Genomic DNA, 23,527 nt, shown 5'->3' with positions numbered 1-23,527 from the left:
GGAACTCCCTAGAGAAGATCTGTGAACTTGTATTGCTGAGGGCTGCCCCATTTCTGCCTTTCCCCAGGCAACCCTCCTTTTGAGTCTATAAATGAATCACTGTCGGCTTTCTCTAACAGCAACCACCCTTTGTGTTTCGCTTAAGCGGCCCGTGTTAGTTTCAGCTCTCGTTGAAGACTGCCACTCCTTTCTGCCAAGTCCAGTCGTCCAAGTGAAAACAGCTGTCTGTTGCTCATCTGTGTTTCTCTGTCTTCAAGAAAACTCACACACCTGCTATCTGCCTGCTGGTCCTTTGTAGGTCCTTATTCTGGAAGGTGCTTTCCAGAACCCTTTAAAGCTGTGTCTGGTCGTCTACCACCCGCTCCATCTGCTCTCTGACAAACAGCTAAGATGAAGCATGTCACATGCCCTGAGGGAAACGCGCCCTGGCATTCCTCTCTTCAAAACACAATGTCGGCCAACTCTGCATCCGCCTGTGACAATCAATGCTGGCTCCTTAGCACCTCTAAGAGATCGACTCACTGTCCTGTCCTGCCACCCCGTGCCTCCCTCCAGACTGAGCTCTGATATGTCCCTTCATCGTTAGTGTCAGACTGGGCCACGTGTCTTTACCCAATGGAACGTGAGTGGGAGAGACGCGTGTCGTTTCCAGTCAGAAGCTTTAAGAGCAATCATGTCATCTGCCGTGTCTCCTTTTGCTCTCGGCCACTGGATGGGCAGTGTCCCAGAGTAGGGCTGCTCCGCTGGTCCCAGACAAAGACAGGTGACACAGAGCCGTAGCTGAATCCTGATGGCCGTGTAGCCTGAGCAAGAGCTGAGTACTTTTTGTTGTGAGACCTTGAGATTTGGGGGTCATCAGCCTAAGCTGAATGATTCAGAAACTGATTCTAGATAAGGAGTACTGTCAAATCCTAAAATGTGAGACACTGACTTTGAAGCCACAAGGTGGGTGGTGAGGAACAACCCCTGGAGGCTGTAAAGACGGTGACCTCTTTTATGCAGTGGTGAAATACTTGACTAGACTGTTGCCTGACATAAGCTGGTAGACAAAACATAGCAAGTGAGCTTGTGCTTTCGATGAAGAGCACGCCTTTGTTACTGTCGGCTGCTCGTGACAAGCACAGCAAAAGGAAGATAAGGTCAAGAAAGACTTGGACATGGAGCATGATAAAGAAATTTTTGCTATTGTAAGGCACTGGGATTTTGAGGTCATCTGTTACTGGAGCATAACGAAGCCTGAACCGGCTGACACACCTATTTCGCTATGCTCCCTCAGCAAATAATCACACACAGATAGAATCACAAAATGCGATGCGTGAGCTTAAAGACAAGTAAAAGGGGTTTGCAAAGTATATACCGAGAGGACTTGCTCCGGCAGGGAAGGGGAAGGAGAGGGATCCAAGAAGGACTGACTCTGGATGCATGTTCCCAGTCTCATCATTCATTAGTTGGGTGACTGTAGACAATTGACTTGGCCATTCATTCTTTTGATTTACTCATCTGTGAAAGCAGGAGATAATAACAGCACCCACGGCATGTTGATGGGGGACTGCCTGTACTAGTTAACGTTAGCCATTAGTAATGTTCCAGCAACATCGGCCTCTCCCAATCAGATTCCAAGATCTCTGAGGCCTGGGACCGTGCTTGTCTTGCTCACGATTGTATCTCTCTTATCCAACCCAGAGCTTGATATGTAACATATACTCAAAACATACTAGTTGACTAGATGAATCAGTTACTAAACTATTCCAGGGACAGTGAACTCCAGCTCAGACATCCATCCAGGCTCCCTCCCTGGTGCCGGTCACATTCCTTACTCTTAAGAGTCCTCTAAGCTTCTTTCTGTTTAGTTTTGGACTGGTACCTTGTAGCTTCATGCAGCCTTGTGGATTAGTAGTTTGGCCAAGAAAAGGATTCTCTTTCCAAGATAAGATTCTCAATATTTGCCCCAGCACACAGTCTGCCAGGCCTAACTCTTACCTGGCCCTCATGAGTAATGAGGGGCTCACTCCCTTCCTGCCACACTATGGCTGTTAGCCTGCACTGAATTGAGAAGATCTTATTAACAGAATGTTCCCAGGGAGAGCATGTGTGTGTGTTTCATAGAGTTTTTAACATGCGATCAATGGTGACCTAGACTCACCAGTAATCTCAGTGATCTGGAAGATGGAGGAAAGAATACGGTAATAAAATCTATGGGTTAAGATCCAGCAGGGAGAAGTTTAGCCCAGAAAAATGGACTTCCTGAGGATGAAATATTGGTGCTTGACTTCAATTTGCAAATATAACTCTTTCTATTTCATATGCTCCAACACCATCCCCCATGCCATCACTCTTCCCTGGGAAGAGTATAATCTGACGTACTGGGGGGAAAAGGTCCAGCTCACATCTTTACCGGATGTCACAGGCCTCAGACAGCAATACCTGACGGGCTGCGCTAGGACCGGGAAACTGAGGCCGTTCCTCTGGGGACTCCACTTCTTGCCATCCCACGAGATGGGCACTCAGTTACTATTTTTTGTATGAATGAATGAACAAATGAATGAGTGAATTAATGAGATAATACAAAGGGAACACAATAGGACATTGTGATATATTATAAAAATAGTTACAGATTTTCCTCATCCTTGCACTGAACCACTTTGCAACGTGACTTTGTTACCCCTCCTTTCAAAGATGGAGTCTGTTTCTCTGCCTGTTGAGTTTATGCTTGGCTGTGTGACTTTTCCGACTCCTGAAAAACTTTCCATAGGCAAACATCAGCCAAGCAGAGAGAGGAAAAACATTCATGTGGTCATGCTTGCTGCTTTTTGCTGCCCTCAGAATCCCTGTCATGAGCATCCTGTGAAGCAGCCTGGAGCAGCCTATTGGATGAGAAATCACACACAGCCCAGAAGCACCATCACTCCAGCAGACAGTCAACCCACCTCCAGAAGCTGACTCAGCTAGCTAACCAGCAACTGGCCACAGCTGCCTGACACAGCCCAGCAGAAGACAGGGCCAGCACAGCCCAGCCCAAGCTGTGGACCCTCAGAATCTTGAGATAAGTCAGCAGGTGTGTCTTAAGCCACTAAACCCTGGGGTAGTTTGCTATGTAGCAGCAGTGTACTGATCCAGGTAGCTCACTTCACAGGTGTATCAAAGATGCTAAGTGTTTTACAAACACAATTCCTTAATCCTCAAAATAACCCTGCATAAGTGGGGTGTTATCCACTGTTAGGTGAGAAAACAGAATTAGATAGAGGTAAACAGACACCAAATGGCAGAGCTGGGAGCTGAACTCGGGTCATCTGGCTCCAGAGCCCAGCTCTCACTCACTCCAATATCCTGCTTTTCACTAAAGAAAGAAAGGAAGGCTCGATTCCACCCCTTCCATGTGAGCTGCACTCCTGACATGTCTTCCTGCCCTGCTTTTGCCCCATGCATCCTACTCTTCGTTTAGGGTCCAGGCGCAGCTCCTCCTCCAGGAGGCTTCCCTGACTCCAGGTTGCCAAGACCCAGCCCTCTTTCCCCTTGGCAGCTGAGACTCTGATTGCTTTTCCCAGCTGGAAGGAGGCTTCACGGAGTCCTGCTGGCCCTGGACCGAAAGCAGCATGGCGTACCAGGACAGAGTTCTACTGCAGGTGTGGTGTGAGGTCTCCACACTGTACCCGTGGAGCGAGCTTTGGAAGCGGGTGCTTCGTCCTGACCACACAACCTGGGGGCTGAGGGGGACTGCAGTGGCAGCAGGAAAAGGGATGTGGTCCCCCCACATTCTTTCCCTCTCACCCTCCCAGTTCCCATGGGGCCTAAATGTGCACCTAAGATTTAATTTGTGTTGTCTTTACGGGACTTATGTTCTGTGTCTACTTCTTCTCCTGATGGATCTTTCCTTATTTGCTCTCCTCCTAAGCTTTACTTTGAGTCTTCTGAAAACACCTATTAAAATCCTGGTGTCTTTCAAAGACAGTCCTTCCCAACCAAAAGGGGCCTTTGCCTGTCTAGATGGTTAGGCCCTTCAAGATGGCTATTCTCTTGCTCTCTACAGGTCCCCGCCTTCACTCACATGACTATCCAATCCTCTTACTTATAGGGCTTAATAAGCCCCTGGCAACTGATGAGTCTACCTGACATCAGTTTGCCCTATAGACAGTGGCCTCCTTCCCCTCCTAGCAGCAGAGCCTGCTGCCATGTCCTGTCCACCATCTGCTGCCCACGGTGGGGTGTCGCCCTTTGCGCAAGATCCCTGGGTCCAATGAGCCACTGATGTCTCTGTCGCTGTCCCTGGGCTTTTTCTTCGGTCTCGAGGCTAAGCAACTACAAGGCTGGCAGGCCTATGGGATGTAGGCCCACACTGTCCCTACCAAAATAGCTTTCCTGGAGGGTACCGACACTCTTGCATGCCTCTGAAATGTGCTGATTCTCTCATCAGGGACATGGGATGGAGCCGACCCTCTCCTCTCCCTGTAGCTCTCCTTCCAGGCCTCAGCTCCTCCATCCTGGCATAAAAACATCTCCGCCTTAAGCATCAGACATTAGACACCACTGCACTCTGCACACTTTGTTCTCATCAGGTGCTTCCCAGGTAGCTGTCACATCCATCAGGGTCTTTGGCATCAGGCTCATCCCTCCATATTCCACCTGCAAGACTTGGGCGTCTCAGTCAATGAATCCACCATGGCCTCAATTCCAGGGAGGGCCACCCACCCCCAGGCCCCAGCCCTCAGTGCCTGAACTGCTGTGCCCCTGAAATCTTAACCTTGATTACTCCTTCTTTTACTTCCCAAATGCCTTCTCATCAACCTGAAACCTTCAGAATAATAGCCCTTTTCTACCTTCCTCTCCCTTCTGGCCTCTCAAGTCCCTAGAAAGGCTGTACTCACATTCTTGCAATCACCCCCTTGCCATCATCTTCAAGTCTTTACTTCCTGATTTCTTTCTGTCTTTCACACCCTGTAAACCCTACCTCTGCAGCCTCACTCGCCTTCTCCACCCCTGTACCCTGCAGCCTCACTCGCCTTCTCCACCCCTGTACCCTGGATGTAGCGTGCGTGTTGTGTAGCTTCAGTCATGTGTGACTCTTAGTGGCCCTATAGACTGTAGCCCGCCAAGCTCCTCTGTTCATGGAATTCTCCAGGCAAGAATACTGGAGTGCTTGGCCATCTCCTCCTCCAGGGGATCTTCCCAACCAGGGAAAGAACCTGTGTCTCTTACGTCTCTTACACTGGCAGGTGGGTTCTTTACCCCTAGTGCCACCTGGGAAGCCTCCATCCTTTCTGTAACTCCAAGAAAAATCATAGCACTGGGCAAGTTAGACCCATCACGAGCCCCTGGTTTTCAACATCAAGGGGGCCCTGCAGCAATACCTGGTGTTCCCTCTTCAGGTGCCTGCCGAGCCTCTGCACCACCTCCCCTGAGCATGGTTCCTAAATTGTCTTTACTCTTGAATGCAGCCAGATCCCCTCACTTTACTTGCAAGGCAGCTGCCAACTTTTTCCTTTTGAGCCTCCCTCCATCTTGCCCTTGAGCCCCAGAGGCAACTGTTCTTCTCCAACCCCAGTGCTCACTGCTGGCCTTGGACCCCATCCTCTCCCATCCCTGCTCTATGCCCATCCTGAGAATGCGGCTTCATTCTCTTTCCAGTAGACATCTTTCTCTATAGACTTCTCTTCATCAGTCTCAAAACAAGTTCCTTTATTGCTTTCCTTAAAAAGCAAATCTTAAAACACATGGTCCTATCTCAACCCCACTTGCTTCTAAAAGGCAGCCTCTTTCTCCATCCTTTCATAGCAAACTTGGAGGAAGAGGAGTCTACACTCATTGGCTGCTCCTCACTCACTTCCCTGGATGGAGACTCTCTGGCTACCAGGTTCTTCTAGTCTTTCCATGACTACCACCTACACCACAGGGGATAGAATGGCCCCATCACATCAGTAGTCCTCATTTTCCAGGGCAAAATTTGTGTGCGTACACACGTGTTAGGTCTCTTCAATCGTGTCTGACTCTGCAATCCCGTGGACCGTAGTCCGCTAGGATCCTCTGTCCATGGGGATTCTCCAGGCAAGAATATTGGAGTGGGCTGCCATGCCCCCTCCAGGGGAATTTCCTGACCCATGGATGGAACCGGCATCTCCTGTGACTCCTGCATTGCTGGTGAATTCTTTTCTGCTCAGCCACCCGGGAAGCCTGCCAGGGTGAAACTTGCCACCCCAGAAACCCCCAGGGGGATTGAGAAGGTGAATATTGATCAGCCCATATTGTGGTCATCACTTAAAAGGCTTACATTTTCCATGAATTTAGTCATTTCTGTATCCAACACAAATTTGTTAAGCACCTATAATGCCCCAGATAAACATGACTGTTTTCTGAGTAGCCCAGGATGTTCCGAGGAGCTAGAGATACTGCAGAGACATAAATGTGTTTTGTAGGCTCAATTCTACAAGAATTAAGACCAGCAGGTCCTTTTTCCTGCAGAAAAAAGTTATGAAATTTTCCTTTTAAGTATGTCCTTCACCCAAGTCAACCCCACTCCCACACATGTTCCTGCATTTCAGAGTGTATTTTTGAGCAAGAAAAAAAAATAAAGCTGTTTTGGTGATAGATTTAGAAAGCCCAGCTCTGTTGAAATTCCCAGTGTATTAACACAGTGCCAACCTCAGGGACTCCGCTAAAACTCGACACTGGCAGGACTAATGTACAGCAGTGAATAGATTTCAAGAAAAGCAGCTGGGACAAAGGCAATGTGGGGACAATGGAGGTAGCTGGGAAAATCAAAGAGAAGACTCCATTTCGGCCCATGATATATTCTGAGCACGTCTACTTAGAAACTTTCTTGAAACAGACAAGCATATTCTTAAGCTTTCCTGATGTAAACACAATTCAGACATCCCCACTCAATGCAACCAGCCATTTTCAAGTCCCCACGCCTATTTCTTACACTCCTTTGTCACATTCTTAGCGAGGGGGTGGTACGACCTCCTCAAGGGGACCCTTGGGAATGCTTGGGGGATGATTTGGTCCCACGCCGACACTCGTGATAGTCAGGGCCCAGGGATGCTAAACATCCTGCATTGAGGAGGACAGTTCCATGCAGTGAAGAACTGCCCCAGCCAAAATGCCACTACCATCCTAATAAGAAGCAGCAGGAGAGGGCAGCCCACTTCTTGATGGCCAGTGCTTTGTGCAAAGGGCAGTGGAGAACTCATATAGACTATGCAGAAAACTCCCCACTCCCGGCTCCAAATGGATGAAAGAAAGAGGGAGTGCCCTTGAACAGGTGTGGACTGTACCTGTGCTGTTCAGGAGTAGTCTCTCCCGAGACAGAATGCCTGCAACTTACATTCTGTCACTGGCTTAGTGTTCTGATCCTGGGCTCTCCTCAGTGCAGTTGTGCAAAAGCAGCTTGAGTTGGGGAGTGAGTTATAGAAAGCTCTGGGGGTGGGATGTGTGTGTAAGTACAGTCCTGCCAATAGGACAACCCTTAGATTCTGAGAGTCTTTCTTGCTGGGGGTTGGGTCAAATGGAAAGGTAGCTGATGATTGGGTGACTTGAACGTGTCACCTGATTGCCTTGACCCCGGTTTCGCTCCTGTACACATGGAGTAATAGCAGCACCTACTTCCCAGGGCTCTTGGGGATTTCAACAGAGATTATACACACAGAGCATTTAGAAAAATGCCTAAAAACAGTAAACAATAAATGTAGGCTGTCTTTAGCATTATCTTTAGGTAGACTAGCAAGTTCCCCAAACTGCTGAGAGATTGCCCCAACCAGAACAAGAAGCCACATTACTCAGCCCAGTTCTGTGCCAGGCTTGGTGCCAGACACACAAGTTTGTTACTTAACTCGAAGTACCCGCCCCCATTTTCCTGATCAGGAAGCTGAGGCTCAGGGAAGTAAAGTGACTTGTCAGAGAACACAGAACCAAGTCCTGGGAGGCTGGTTCAGTGACCCATTTGCAAGGCCCAAGGCCTGGGAGGCAGAGCTCTCTAAGAGTGGTGGGCTGGTGGTGGGTAGGAGGCTCGGACTCTGGGTAGTGAGCCGGAACTGGTTTCCTCATTGCTGGCCCACTGTGGGGCCTCTGATGATCGCTGCCTCCCAGTCTGTGGGAGATTAATAAAAGTGACACAGAACTTGCTGTTTACAACTCTAATTGTGGAGTTTGGACATGAAGTGAAGAACATATCATGAGAAATGAATAACAAATCAAGTGGCTCCCGCTGAAGCTGGGGGAGCAGCCCGTGCTACGTCGCTTCAGTCCTGTCTGACTCTTTGCAACCCTGTGGACTGTACCCTGCCAAGCTCCTCTGTCCAAGGAATTTTCCAGGCAAGAATACTGGGGTGGGTTGCTCTGCCCTCCTCTAGGGGATCTTCCTGACCCAGGGATCGGACCCGCGACTCTTACACCTCCGGCATTGGCAGACGGGTTCTTACCTCTAGCACTGCCTGGGAAGCCAGGGAGCGGCCCGGGGTCCAGCAACGCTCGGGGGGGCGGGGGAGGAGGCCACCACTGCGGCACTGGCATCTGGGCAGCAGACCCGCCTGCCCGCTGTCGCCCTGTGCGCCTGCACCGCACACCAAGCACACGTCCGGGCTGCGGCTCTGCCCCGAGTGTCACTACTGAACGGGAAATGGCAGTGGGTGCTTTCCTAAAGCCGGGTGGGGCCAGCTCCAGGCAGATGCTCACAGGCGGGCCCAGTGGGCGTCAGTGATGGAGACGGAGCCCTGTGATGGTCACCGAGGCCACGCCCTGTGGAGGAGCCGGATCTGGGAGGCAGTGCTGCAAGAGAAACAGCAGGGGGCGACTGCCTGCTCCTCCCGCCCTCGAGTGTTCCCCTTCTGCTCGCGTGGAGAGGCTGCCCTTGGGGGTGACATAATCACACCGACCATCATGTCCTAGGCACTGGGCTATGGGCCATCAGAGCCCTCAGGACCATTTAGTGAAGCCCCTGTTCAGGGGTTACAACTGGCATTAGAAAGATGGAGTTACCAGCCACAATCACATATGTGCTGTGGGAAGTATTGGGCCTAGATCCCAGCCTCGCCTGACCCCAAGTTTGTGAAGGTACAATCACCCTGCCCTGAGTCCTCTGGTGCAAAAGCTATCCCCTCAAACAAGTGGTCTGCACCGTGAATGGGGGAGTGCTGAGGGATGGCTGCCCGTAGAGTGTGCAGAAAGTTGGCTGTCCCAGGGCCACCCTAACCCTAACCCTAACCCTAACCCTAACCCTAACCCTGGGCCGCTCCCTGGCTTCCCTGGGTCAGATCACCCCAGAGGCCTCACTCACCCTGTATCCCATAGAAATGGTGGCCCCTGGAATCATGTGTATCTATAGCTTACAGACCAATAGAGAGCCACTTTATAACCCAGTGATTCCATTCCTGAGTATTTATCCAAAAAATCCAAAACCACTAGTTAGAAAAGGTACATGGCACCCCAATGTTTGTAGCAGCACTATCCACAATTTCCAAGATGTGGAAGCAACCTAAGTGTCCATCGACAGATGAATGGATAAAGAAGACGTGTACATAGATACAATGGGATACTACTCAGCCAAGAAAAGAGAACAAAATCTTGCCATTTGCGGTGACATGATGGATTTGGAGTGAGATAAGTCAGACAGAGAAAGACAAATACTGTATGATATCACTTATATGTGGAATCTAAAAAATAATGCAAGCCAGTGAATGTAACAAAAAAGGAACATACTCACAGATATAAAGAATAGAGAGGTGGTTACCAGTGGAGAGAGGGGCAAGACAAGGGTGGGAACTAATAGGTACCTACTATTAGGCACATCATAAGCTACAAGGATATATTTTACAACATTGGGAATATAATCAATTTTGTAACAACTGTAAATGGACTTGTTGTTTGGTTACTAAGCTGTGCTCCACTCTTTGTGATCCCAAGGAGTATAGCTAGCCAGGTGCCTCTGTCCATGGGATTTCCAGGCAAGAATACTGGAATGGTTTGCCATTTCCTTCTCCAGGGGATCTTCCTGACCCAGGGATCAAACCCACGTCTCCTGCACTGGCAGGTGGATTCTTTACCACTGAGCCACCAGGGAAGCTGAATAAATGGAGTATAATCTTTAAAACTGTGAATCACTATTTGTACACCTGTAACATATAATATTGTATAGTAGTTATACTTCAATTAAAACAAACAAAAAAAGAATTATAAAGGATCTGAGAATTCAACCTGCTAACAAGCTAACCTAATGGATGTTGGTAGAAAACACGACTTCTGGGTCAGAAACAAAGAACCATTATCCTCTGTATCTTACCACAGTCAGTTTCTACTTTACTGAAAAAGTTAACAATTTACAGAATTTTTATTAATAAAAACATGATCAAATTAGTATTTGGAAGCTCTAAGGATTGTATTGTAAAATAAAATATTAAATGCAGAAGATGTCTTAAGAAAATGAAGGACTCTGTGTGGATTAGTCCCCGAACAATGCAGACCTGGAGGTGGCCAGCTAGAGCTTCAGGCCTGGGAAAGGCTCCTCCCACCTGGAGGTGGCCAGCTAGAGCTTCAGGCCTGGGTGAGGCTCCTCCCAGACTGTAACTGAGTCAGGGCCCTGTACTAACAGTCCTCAGCTGACACCTGGGCGATACAACCACACACAAGAAGACAAGAAACAAACTCAGGGAAGTTTTTCAAAACCTTACAACAGCTTGATGCCTAGCATTCTTTATTTATTTATAGATAAAAACTGTAGAGAAGTGAAGTCTGCCAAAGTTTGCAGAGAAGTGGCTGGCGATTTAAATTCTCAGCCCAAGAAGTAAAACTTTTCAACTGTCTCTGAGATGTTCCTTGAAAGTTCTGGGGATGCAAACACAGTCCATGAAGGGCCTCTAACACCCCATGTGTTGGTCTTGGGAGCATTGCCAACCAGGCCAGGGGTGATGGCTTTATTATGACCCCATGTGGGAAAGGCAGTTTCTAGAGAGTGATTAACAGACAAATAAGCTAGTCCTTTCTCTCCTTTCTCTCTCTCTCTGCCTGTGCGTGTACATGTACGCACAGCCAAGTGAGAAAAAATGAAGAAATTCTAAAAATTCCAAAAAGCGAAGGAAACACATTCCATTTACAATCCCACACTTCTCTTAAATGCATTACCCAATCTAACATGAAATTCATCTCCAGGGTAAGTTCTAATCTTTATACCTTGCGTCAAAAAGCACTTCCTAAAGCATAAATGTGACAGCTTCAGTATTTCAAAAACTTTAGAAGGAATTAAAGTCCCTTTCATCTTCCTTCTTCTACAGAATTTGCTTTCCTATAGAAAAAGCACCTACCCCTCTCCGCCCCCCACTCCCACCCCCACCGCCCCGCCGGGTGTCTTTCACAGTCTAGAAGATTCAGGCAGACTGGGAGAGGCCCTCAGAACCTGTCTTGACCCATTTCTCCTCTGATGACCTAATGAGAAAGTGGTTTGGGGCCATAGGTTGCATCATATGAATGGTAATTAGCTAAGTGCCCACCTCTCTCTCCAGACCAGGGCTCTTTCAGGTCTGAGACCTGGGTAACGCTGTCTCTGCCTCCCACAATCCTTGGCCTGACATAACACTCAATGCAAGTTTGCTGAATGAGCAGATGAATGAATGAGTGAGTGAATGAGTGAGTGACTGAATAAATAGAGGCTGTGGGGAGACCCCACTGTTGTATTTCTCCCAGCAGAAGAAATTTTCCAGGCTGTTACACTAATTAGGGCTAATATTCTCAGTTATTTTGAGGATTGCTTGAAATTTGCTGCTAATTTAAAAAAAAAGGTTACATTTACTCATTAACCAATTAGCATGCTTCCCAGCAGCTTCACTTCACTAATTTGATTAGTTACACTAGGCTTTCTCCTACCCAGGGCCTTCCTTCTCTGAGACCCAGAAATATCACAACGCTAACAGAGTGAACTTTTCAAACAACATTTAAACAGAGCCTCTCAAAGGGTTGAGGCGAGATGTGAACATGACCTCTCTGCCTCACCCAAGCTGCCTGTGGGTCCCTGATGTGTTTGAGATCCACTGGGCTCCACAGGAAGTTGCTGTTCTCCAGCACCACTCCTTTTACTAGACAGATTTGCTCTTCAAGGGAAATGAAACTTCCCAAAAGGTGAGGGCTTCCTAAAAGACAGCCCAGCCTGTGTCTAATGAATGAATGGACAAAACTGGAGGAGAAAATGGAAGTCAAAATACAGGCATCCTTCCCAGCCCTGTCTTGGCCAGTAATTCATCGTGTGACCCAGGCAGGAAGTTCACATTCCCAGATGCCATGTTCTTGTTTTCTTATTTGTCAGAGGAGGAACTGATTTAGGAAATACCTAAGTTTGTGTGGTAGAGACAAGGCTTCCTGGGCACCCAGAAAACCCTGACTTCCCATGTCCTCTGTTTGAGGCAGGGCCATGTGATAATTCTGGTTAATTGAATGTGACGGGAGGTGATGTGAGGCCCTTTTCATCTGAGGCACGGAAGTCAGGTTACCAGTCACGTTCTTTCTTTTTAGGGATGCTGGGGGTTGAACTGTGTACCTCAAAAATTCATATGTTGAAGTCTTAACATCTAGTACCTGAGACTGTGACCTTATTTGGAAATACAGTTAGCTGCAGATATTATTATAAATTAGGATGAGAGTGGAGTGGGTGGGCCCCTAATCCAATATGACTGGCATCCTCATTAAACGGGGGAACGTGGACGCAGATAAGCACTCAGGGAGAACACCACGTGATGGGGAATTTCGCTGCCACAAGCCAAGAAACTGCCAGAAACTGGGGGAAGAGGCCTGGAGTAGATGCTTCCCAGGTGCCTTCAGAGAGAGCACGGCCCTGCCGACACTGCAGTCTCAGACTTCTAGCCTTCAGAACTGTGAGATGATGAATCTCCATTCTCTAAGCCACCCAGTTTGGGCTTCTTTGTTACAGCTGCCCTAGGGCACGACTGAGCGACTTCACTTTCACTTTTCACTTTCATGCATTGGAGAAGGAAATGGCAACCCACTCCAGTGTTCTTGCCTGGAGAGTCCCAGGGATGGGGGAGCGTGGTGGGCTGCCGTCTATGGGGTCGCACAGAGTCGGACACGACTGAAGCGACTTAGCAGCAGCAGCAGCAGGAAATAATTGGAGGAAAGACCATGTGCTTAGGCTATGAATCCATAAGGGTTTCTGAGTCACTAACAGCCTGGAGAGTCACCCCACCTTTAGCCAACTTTGTGAAAAGACTAAGAGAAATACCTAAAACTTGGGAATAAGGCAAAAGGGAAGAGAGGTAATCTATCCATTCAGTATCATAGTAGAGCATTGTCTAACAAGCCCACCCAAGAGTATGTAATTTTCCAAGAGAATATACCCATGTTTGACTTTGTTATTAACCTTTTGATTATTACTCAGACACACTCTTGCCTGGAAAGTCCCATGGATGGAGGAGCCTGGTGGGCTGCAGTCCATGGAGTCGCTAAGAGTCGGACACAACTGAGCGACTTCCCTTTCACTTTTCACTTTCATGCATTGGAGAAGGAAATGGCAACCCACTCCAGTGTTCTTGCCTGGAGAATCCCAGGGATGGGGGAGCCTGGTGGGCTGCCATCTATGGGGTCACACAGAGTTGGACACGACTGAAGTGACTTAAGCAGCAGCAGCAGCAGACACACTAACTTCTAGATTTCTGTCTGGGTTGAAAAGATCACATCATAGGCTATGATTTTATTTCTCTGTAGGGCGTTAACTACTTTTGGATCAAATTTACAGTCTTATTCTAACACTCTTCTTTAGAAAATGCCCACAGACACTGAGTTCCTCAAATGCTTTCAGAACCTGCTTGCTGCTTCCTTTATTAATGAGCTAAATATGTTTTCATTACATGTTTATTTTAAGAGTCATGTTTTCCTTTTTTTTAAATTGATTAGTTAATGCTAGTGTGATTTGGGACTGATTATTATGTGGTTGATACAGGTTCTTTCTGAGAACCTGTATTTTTAAAACCCCAAATGGAAAAATTTAGAAATTTGGATGAAGAAAAGAAGGAAGGGAAGTTCACCTTCAAGTCAGCAGGATGAACTTAGCCAGCCCGAGGTCCTCCCTTCTTTCCCTCTTCTTCCTTATTATATTCATATCTCTGTGTCCTTATAATTTTGGAAGTTTCGTATCCCTCTTGAATCTAATTTTCTCCAGGCTACACAATTCCCTTTCTTAAGGACATGGTCTTTGCCAATCTGGTAATAATTATCCAATATTTAGCAAGCAATGACTGTGTTCCAGGTTTATTGTCTAAGTGTTTCATGTGCATCAATTTATTGTTTATTTAATTCTTAAAACAACCCTAAAGGGTAGATACTACTATAATCTCTACTTTTTAGGTTGTGAAATTGACACAAAGAAGTTATGACACTTACCCAGGGAACTGGGTTAGTAAGTGATAAGGCTGGGATTTGAACCCAGGTAGTCTGGTTCTTGACCATTATGTACCTCGTCATTTGCCTTTTAACATTTGTATGCTTCCTATCAAGTGTGATGCTCAGGAAGGAATATATGGGGTTTCATACCAGAGGCCAGCAAGACTGTCATCATGGGTAGGTCTCTGTTCCCCAGATAACAATGGGAGATGTCACACCCCCCTGCTGGAGTTGTGCAGTGCGCAACCTGCTCGACTGCATGTGGCAGTCCCATCTGTGGACTTCCTTGGGTTCTCCTTGACCTCTGTGGCCATGGTCCTAAAAGATTTGCTGAGAACTGTTAGTAGGAGGGGAAATGCTCCTAGAAATGCATGTTGAGGATTTTATTTGGACCAAACCTAGGAGATTCAGAATATCCCTGAGGCCTGTATCTTTTCACAGTCCCCTTCTGAGATGTACCCTGACCTTGTACTAAGGTCATCCTCCTCCTCATCTTGTCTCTTCCATGAGGCAATCAATTTCTTAAGGGTTAGTAGATGCCATTGGGAAGCCTTGAGAACCAGAGGCCCTGCCTTCTTACCATCTGCTTATCCCCTGCACCTCAGTCAGTTCAGTTCAGTTGCTCAGTCATGTCCAACTCTTTGCAACCCCATGGACTGCAGCATGACAGGTTTCCATCCATCCCCAACTCCTGGAGTCTACTCAAACTATGTCCATTAGTCAGTGATGCCATCCAACCATCTCATCCTCTGTCGTCCCCTTCTCCTCCACCTTCAATCTTTCCCAGCATCAGGGTCTTTTCAAATGAGTCAGTTCTTTGCATCAAGGGGCCAAAGTATTGGAGTTGCAGCTTCAGCATCAGTCCTTCCAATGAATATTCAGGACTGATTTCCTTTAGGATAGACTGGTTTGATCTCCTTGCAGTCTAAGGGACTCTTAAGTGTCTCCTCCAATACCACAGTTCAAAAGCATCACTTTTTAGGCACTCAGTTTTCTTAGTAGTCCAACTCTCACATCCATACTTGACTACTGAAAAAACCATAGCTTTGACTAGATGGACCTTTGTTGGCATATTAATGTTTCTGCTTTTTAATATGCTGTCTAGGTTGGTCATAACTTTTCTTCCAAGGACTAAGCGTCATTTAATTTCATGACTACAGTCACCATCTGCAGTGATTTTGGAGCCCCCCCCAAATAAAATCCGTCACTGTTTCCATTGTTTCCCCATCTATTTGCCATGAAGTGATGGGACCAGATGCCATGATCTTAGTTTTTGAATCTTGAGTTTTAAGCCAACTTTTTCACTCTTGTCTTTCACTTTAATCAAGCAGCTCTTCAGTTCTTCTTCGCTTTCTGCCATAAGAGTGGTGTCATCTGCATATCTGAGGTTATTGGTATTTCTCCCAGCAATCTTGATTCCAGCTTGTGCTTCATCCAGTTCAGCATTTTCATGATGTATTCTGCATATAAGTTAAATAAGCAGGGTGACAATATAGAGCCTTGACGTAATCCTTTCCCAATTTGGAACCAGTCTGTTGTTCCATGTCCAGTTCTAACTGCTGCTTCTTGACCTGCATACAGATTTCTCTGGAGGTAGTTAAGGTGGTATGGTATTCCCACATCTTGAAGAATTTCCCACAGTTTGTTGTGATCCACACAGTCAAAGACTTTGGCATAGTCAATAAAGCAGAAGTAGATGCTTTTCTGGCACTCTCTTCCTTTTTCGATGATTCAATGGATGTTGGCAATTTGATCTCTGATTAGGCTTCCTTTGTGGCTCAGAGGATAAAGCATTTGCCCGCCATGAGGGAGACTTGGGTTCGATCCCTGGGTTGGGAAGATCCCCTGGAGAAAGAAATGGCAACCCACTCCAGTATTCTTTCCTAGAGAATCCCATGGATGGAGGAGCCTGGTAGGCTATAGTCCACGGGGTTGCAAAGAGTCAGACACGACTGAGTGACTTCACTTTCTTTCCTCTGCCTTTTCTAAATCCAGCTTGAACATTTGGAAGTTCACAGTTAACGTACTGTTAAAGCTTGGCTTGAAGAATTTTGAGCATTACTTTGCTAGCGAGTGAGATGAGTGCAACTGTGTGGTAGTTTGAGCATTCTTTGGCTTTGCTTTTCTTTGGGATTGGAATGAAAACTGACCTTTTCCAGTCCCGTGGCCACTGCTGAGTTTTCCAAATTTGCTGGCATATTGAGTGCAGCACTTTCACAGCATCATCTTTTAGGATTTGAAACAGCTCAACTGGAATTCCATCACCTCCACTAGCTTTGTTCGTAGTGATGCCTCCTAAGGCCCCCTTGATTTCACATTCCAGGATGTCTGGCTCTAGGTGAATGATCACACCATTGTGGTTATCTGGGTCATGAAGATCTTTTTTGTACAGTTCTTCTGTGTATTCTTGCCACCTCTTCTTAATATCTTCTGCTTCTGTTAGGTCCGTACAAGTTTCTGTCCTTTATTGTGCTCATCTTTGCATGAAATGTTCCCTTGATATCTCTAATTTTCTTGAAGAGATCTCTAGTCTTTCCCATTCTGTTGTTTTCCTCTATTTCTTTGCATTGATCACTGAGGAAGGCTTTCTTATCTCTCCTTGCTATTCTTTGGAACTCTGCATTCACATAGGTATATCTTTCCTTTATCTCCTTTGCTTTCATTTCTCTTCTTTACACAGCTATTTGTAAGGCCTCCTCAGACAACCATTTTGCCTTTTTGCATTTCTTTTTCTTGGGGATGGTCTTGACCACTGCCTCTTTTACAGTGTCTTGAACCTCCATCCATAGTTTTTCGGGCACTCTGTCTATCAGATAGAATCCCTTGAATCTAATTTGTCATTTCCACTGTGTAATGGTAAGGGATTTGATTTAGGTAATACCTGAATGGTCTAGTAGTTTTCCCTACTTTCTTCAATTTAAGTCTGAATTTGGCAATAAGGAGTTCATGATCTGAGCCACAGTCAGCTCCTGATCTTGTTTTTGCTGACTGTACAGAACTTCTCCATCTTTGGCTGCAAAGAATATAATCAATCTGATCTCAGTATTGACCATCTGGTGATGTCCATGTGTAGAGTCTTCTCTTGCATTGTTGGAAAAGGGTGTTTGCTATGACCAGGGCCTGCACCACGGATGCAGTCCACCCTAATGGATGGATGAACACCTGCCAAGGATATACAGCCCATCTCCAGGATGACCCAGTTCTCCCCAGCTCTCCCAACTCATTGGGAAGGCCAGACTCAACAAATTCCTGCCACAGCAGAGTCCCCACACCCCCCTGTTTTTGGAAATGTGTGTGATTTGAGGCTAGCCTTAAGCTTCCTTACTTCTGGGTATTGACAGCTATGTACCTCAAGCCTGGTAGGAGAGGGCAGCTGGGCCCCACTGTTCATGTACAGACCAGTTACAGGAAGGTACTGTGGGGGATTGGGGGGTGACCCAAGATTTTAAGGCCTGCTGCAGCTCCACAACAAAAAGCTGATTTACAAAGCATCAAGGCAAGGCAACTCCAAGTATTCCTGGCAAGCACAGCACAAGGTCACAATATCCTAGGCAACTGGATTTCAGAACAAAAGAATCCAAGGTAAGCAGATTGGCAGAGCTGGCAGAGCTGGGCCTGGAGATGGCCAGTCCAACTTCCTCACTGGCAGAAAAGAACACAGACCCAAGCAAAACTAATCAGTCGTGCTAGAGATGAAAATTGTCATTACCTGGGCTTCCCTGGTGTTTCAGATGGTAAAGAATCCGTCCACAATGTGGGAGACTTGGGTTCAATCCCTGGGTCGGGAAGATCCCCCGGAGAAGGAAATAGCAACCCACTCCAGTATTCTTGCCTGGAGAATTCCATGGACAGAGAAGCCTGGAGGGGTACAGTCCATGGGGTCACAAAGATCTGGACACGACTGAGCGACTAACACATAGCATTGGATGGAGGTAATGACCAAGAGGCAGAATGAGGAAGCCCACTGGGATGACGGGTTTGATGTAGGTGGTGCCTGTACAACGTCTACGGATGTGGAAACTCACTGAACTGTATTCCTATGATGTGTATGCTGCTGCTGCTGCACAGTCGCTTCAGTCGTGTCCGACTCTGCGCGACCCCAGAGACGGCGGCCCACCAGGCTCCCCCGTCCCTGGGATTCTCCAGGCAAGAACACTGGAGTGGGTCGCCATTTCCTTCTCCAATTAAGATGTGTATACCTTAGTGTAAACGCATACCTCAGTAAAAGAACGAAACAAAATAAGGCCCAGAGAGGGTTAAGGTGATTGCAAATGTGTGCCAAGACCAAGCTCAGGCTTCCTGATGCCCCATTCACTGTCCTCACCGCTACCCCACTGCATTTTTGCTACTATAGCAAAATGCTCTCATAGCCTATGGGTCAGCTTTGACCAAGGTTGGAGCCCACAGCACATGACATCTGAGGTCAAGGAAAGTCAGTCCAGTGTGATCTGGAGTTAGAAACTGGAGGGTATTTATACTGAGCAAGGCTCAATGATCAGTAATAATAATAATGTCATCATAGCAATAGTAATAGCTAAACATTTATTGAGCCCTTTTCTATATGCTAGGCATTATTTTAAATGTATTAAATCCTTACAACATTGTTCTTTATGGTATACACCATTATTAATCCATATTTTACAGGTGAAAGAAATAGGCCCACATTTAAAAACCTGTCCAAAGGTTCACAACTGGAAAGTTTCAAAGCTGCCGTTTGGACTCAGGCAATCTGGCTCCAGAATCCATGCTCCTCACAGCATAGACTGCCCCGTCCTGAAGCACCTGCAGCTGGCAGGCTTGGCTTGAACAGGCACCCACCATCCCACAGAGGAGACGTCTGACATGTGGCCAGAGATGCAGATGAGCATCGACACCACAGGTTTCCACCGAGATTTGTTAAAAGTGAGTGCACCTATTGCGTCTTGGATCATATGTGTTACAACGCAGAGAGGGAATTTACACCGAGATGGAACTACTATGACCTGGGCCATCTTGGCCCACACTCAGGAACAACTGAAACTCAGGTGCCTGACTGCATGAACAAGCAGAGAAATGCAAATTAAAACTACAACGTGATAGCCGTATACAACCACCACAATGTCTAGAAGTTTAGGAAGACAGATAATACGGAATACCGCCAAGGATGGGGAAGAACTACAACTCTCACGTATGGCTGGTGCGGTAAAAATTAATACAACTACTTAGGAAAACTGTTGGGCAGTGTATTAGATGGCTCTGGCTGCATAACAAAATGCCACAGACTGGGTGGCTTAAAGGAAGATGGAACTACCTATGACCTTGTTTATATTTTCGCACAGTTTTGGAGTCGAGAAGTCTAAGATCAAGGTGGTGGCCTGCTCAGTTTCTGGTGAGAGTTTCTGGTGCAAATGGCCACCTTCTTGCTGTGCCCTTACATGGCAGAGAGTGACGGAGTGCTCGGGTGGTTCTTCTTACAAGGACACGATCCCTATAAAATCAGTGTTGCACTTTATGACCTTATTTAACCTGATTACTTCTTTACTCCGCAAACAGACAGGCTTAGCACTTCAACACGTGGATTTTGGAGTGACACAGTTTCAGTCTATAGCATTCTGCTCTTGGCCCCCCAAATTAATTTCCTTCTTTCACGCAATGTGCATTCACTTCATCCCAACAGCCTTGAAAGTCTTAACTCATTCCAGCATTGACTCTACAGTCAAGATATCATCTAAATCAGATATGTGGGAGACTCAAGGTATGATTCATTCTGAGGCAGAGTTTCTCTCCAGCTAAGAACCTGTGAAATCAGACAAGTTATGCACTTTCAAAATATGATGGTGAGACAGGCATAGGATAGGTGATCACATTCCAAAAGGGAGAAACTGGAAGGAAGAATGGGGTGATGGGTCGCAAGCAAGCCCAAAACCCAGAAAGGCAAAATTCCACTGGATCTTAAGGCTCAGGAAAAATCACCTTTGTCTGGATACTCTGCCCTCCAGGCCCACTGGGGTGGGAGCATCACCCCTCACTGCTCTGTGGGGCAGCCTGCCCTTTTGGCTCTCTGGAGTGGCCCTGTCCAAGCTGCTTACTGCCTTGGTCCCACCCCACTGGCTTGGGGCAGGGTCATCCTGGCCCACTGAAACCAGAGTGGCAGGCCCATCCTTTGAGTGAACAGCCTTACCCTGGGGGCAGTGGTAGGAGTAAAGACTTGTGCCCTGATGATCTCTAAATCACCTTCAGTATCCTTTGTCCCTTTTCTTGTGGAACAGTACATGTTAACAACTGAATAGCTTTATGGTCCCATCTTACAGGATCCAAGATGTGCAATAGTGTTCTTTATCTTTCCCTGATTTACCTTTACTTCAAACTGGCCGCGTCCCTGCTGGTATAATCCCCTCTCTATTGATGCCTTCTGCTGTGAGATGGTTGGTTAAGTCCAAGAGCCCCACCCTTTATCTCTTAATCAAATGATTGTTCAGTAGCACTTTTGGTGAAGTGAAGTCGCTCAGTCGTGTCCGACTCTTTGCGACCCCGTGGACTGTAACCTACCAGGCTCCTCCGTCCATGGGATTTTCCAGGCAAGAGTACTGGAGTGGGTTGCCATTTCCTTCTCCAGGGGATCGTCCCGACCCAGGGATTGAACCCGGGTCTCCCGCCTTGCAGGCCAACGTTTTAACCTCTGAGCCACCAGTATTCTCTCCAAATCAACCTTTCTCATTTTTTGTAATGTGGATAGGCTGAGAATTTCCCAGACCTTCACATTAAGGTTAAACGAGGTCATAAGGGCAGAGCTCTGACGCAATAGGATTAGTGTCCTTTGAAGAAGAGACTCCAGAGAGCTTGCTCATTCTTTCCCCGTTGCCACACAAGGACACAGTGAGAGGTGTCTATCTGCAAACTCCAAGAGAGACCAACTCAGCTGGCACTTTGATCTTGGACTTTCAGCCTCAGAACTGTGAGCAAATACATTTCTATTGTTTAGGCTAGCTGGTTTCTGGCATTTTGTTACAGCAGCCCCTGCAAGCTAATATAGGCAGTGTCTGCTAAAAGTGATCATACGTCAACCCTACGACTCAGTGATTCGACTTCTAGGTTTAAATCCAGAAGAAATGAGTACATATGCACACCAAAATACACGGACGAGAATGTCCATAGCAGGAGTATTTGTAATATTCCCAACCTGGCAGTAGCCCAACTGTCCATCAGCAGTAGAATATACAGTAAACACGGCGTGTTCATAAAACGGAACATGACATGGTAGGAAAACAATGACCAGATTACAACTGTATGTACACAGAAACAATGACGGACGAAGATTCAAAAATGAGAAAGCATACACCCTATGATACTGTTTACACAAGGCTCAAAGCAATACTGTGGTGGTGTTTTTTTTTTTTGACCTGGGTGCTATTCCACAGGTGTGTTTGCTCTGAAAGTTCATTACTCTGTACACTTATAATTTGTCTATTTTCTGCATATATGTTACATGCCAACAAAAAGCTTGCATAAAAGTAGTCACTCATTAAAAATGTTACACCATTCTAATAATGGAGAATGAGTTGATATACTGTGTGGTGTGACGATAATGTGATCTGCTGACTGTGACTGACCAATCAGTGATGTCACAGCAGCTCGGCCCACAAAAAGGACCGGGTGGTAGAGGTCACCGTGGGCAATTTCTGGAAAGTCCTGGGATGGTACATTAGCGACACATCATGGTATCTTCCAGTGGTATAACCTTCAGTTTAGGCAGGTAACAGCTCTTTAAAACACTTAACTTCAACTGCACAAACACATGTATCTTCTATACTAAAGTATCTTTTAAAAATCATTTTATACTTCTGGAGGTAAGATAAGCAAACTCTGAAAATGCCAAGTCATAATCGGTCAGTCTATGCTGTCCTTGGCCATTGATTGTCCATTGTACTTTGTTGAATAAATCATTTTTCTTGCCAGTGTCTCAACGTCCTCTTTGGATATCTGAAGCCTAGACTATGAATGGAGAATTTTAGGGGGATAACTTACTTTTCTGGTAGCTTCCCTTCATTCTCTGCTAGAAGGTCAGAAGACCTAGAAAGGATCTCATGGCTATAAATTTTGGTCCCAGCTATGATGGACCAAAGGGCAGAACCTGAGGCACTCTGAAGAGATTCTAAGATGGCAGGGAGTCTAGGGGAAACTTAGGGCTCCCTCCAGCCAGGGAAAGGCATGGCTGCCAGAGCCAAGACTGTAATCTGTGACAGTCTCCCCAACGGAGGCAGGTGTCTCTCTGCAGAGATGTATCACCTTCCTTGTGCCCACCCCAGGGGATCCTGGCGTCCGAGCCCCTGCTCCTTTAGACTTCTTCCAGGCATTTAAGTATGACTCTCTTTTCTTCTCATGAGGATACTTTCTAATGAAAAGCCCCTAAGGTCCATGGGCCCACCCCAGGGGATCCTGGCATCCCAGCCCCTGCTCCTTTAGACTCCTTCCAGGCATTTAAGTATGACTCTCTTTTCTTCTCATAGATACTTTCTAATGAAAAGCCCCCAAGGCCCATGGGCCCAGAGTAGCCATGAGAGAGTTTAGCTTCTCTTTTCCCACCAGACACACACATGTACACACCCGGCACGGGGATCTCAGAACACTCACCTGGGGTGTCATCCCGTGGCAGATGTACACAATAGGAACATTTTCTGTCTCTGGACCCTGATCAAGACACAAATCAGTCTTCAGGGAGTTCTGCAACTGAACACCAGAGGAGAGGGAGTCACACAAAAGAAACAGAGAAATAAAAGCGTTAAATCAGGAGAAACAAGCATTCCACTGAGACAGGCTCTGCTTCTGTAGTCAACTCTGCTTTCAGTCAACCCTGAATACTATAGAAATCAACAAGTACCAACAAATAACAAGAAACCAACAGTGTTGGCCTTGCATTAAAGGTGCTGAAGCCAGAGCAGCCTCCTCTGAAGGACAAGAACTTGGATGCTGTTAAACAGGATTTTGGGAGCTGAGAGGGTCTAGGTAAAAATATGGCGCGCGCACACACACACACACACACACACACACACACACACACACAGATGGCACTACATTTCCCATCCTCTCCTTTTGCATAAGGGTGGCATAATGGCCAACAGAAGTCCCTGGATAGAAGACTTTGTTCTTGAGGGTTGAGGGACGAGAGGAACATGTCAGCTGT

General features: G+C 46.8%; 1 protein-coding gene across 2 annotated transcripts in view; it reads right to left on the bottom strand.

The window, feature by feature from the left end:
- Positions 1-23,527, bottom strand: part of GALNT18 (polypeptide N-acetylgalactosaminyltransferase 18) — a 379,685-nt gene that overhangs the window by 54,991 nt on the left and 301,167 nt on the right. For both annotated transcript variants that reach the window (XM_052652828.1, XM_052652827.1), the window contains exon 9: positions 22,978-23,073. In XM_052652828.1, coding sequence (XP_052508788.1) covers positions 22,978-23,073 — 96 coding nt within the window. The remainder of the gene's footprint in view (positions 1-22,977; positions 23,074-23,527) is intronic.

Source organism: Budorcas taxicolor, chromosome 15, assembly GCF_023091745.1.
Source record: "Budorcas taxicolor isolate Tak-1 chromosome 15, Takin1.1, whole genome shotgun sequence".
In the NCBI taxonomy this organism is placed as follows: domain Eukaryota; kingdom Metazoa; phylum Chordata; class Mammalia; order Artiodactyla; family Bovidae; genus Budorcas; species Budorcas taxicolor.
This window is presented reverse-complemented; position numbering and strand designations above follow the sequence as displayed.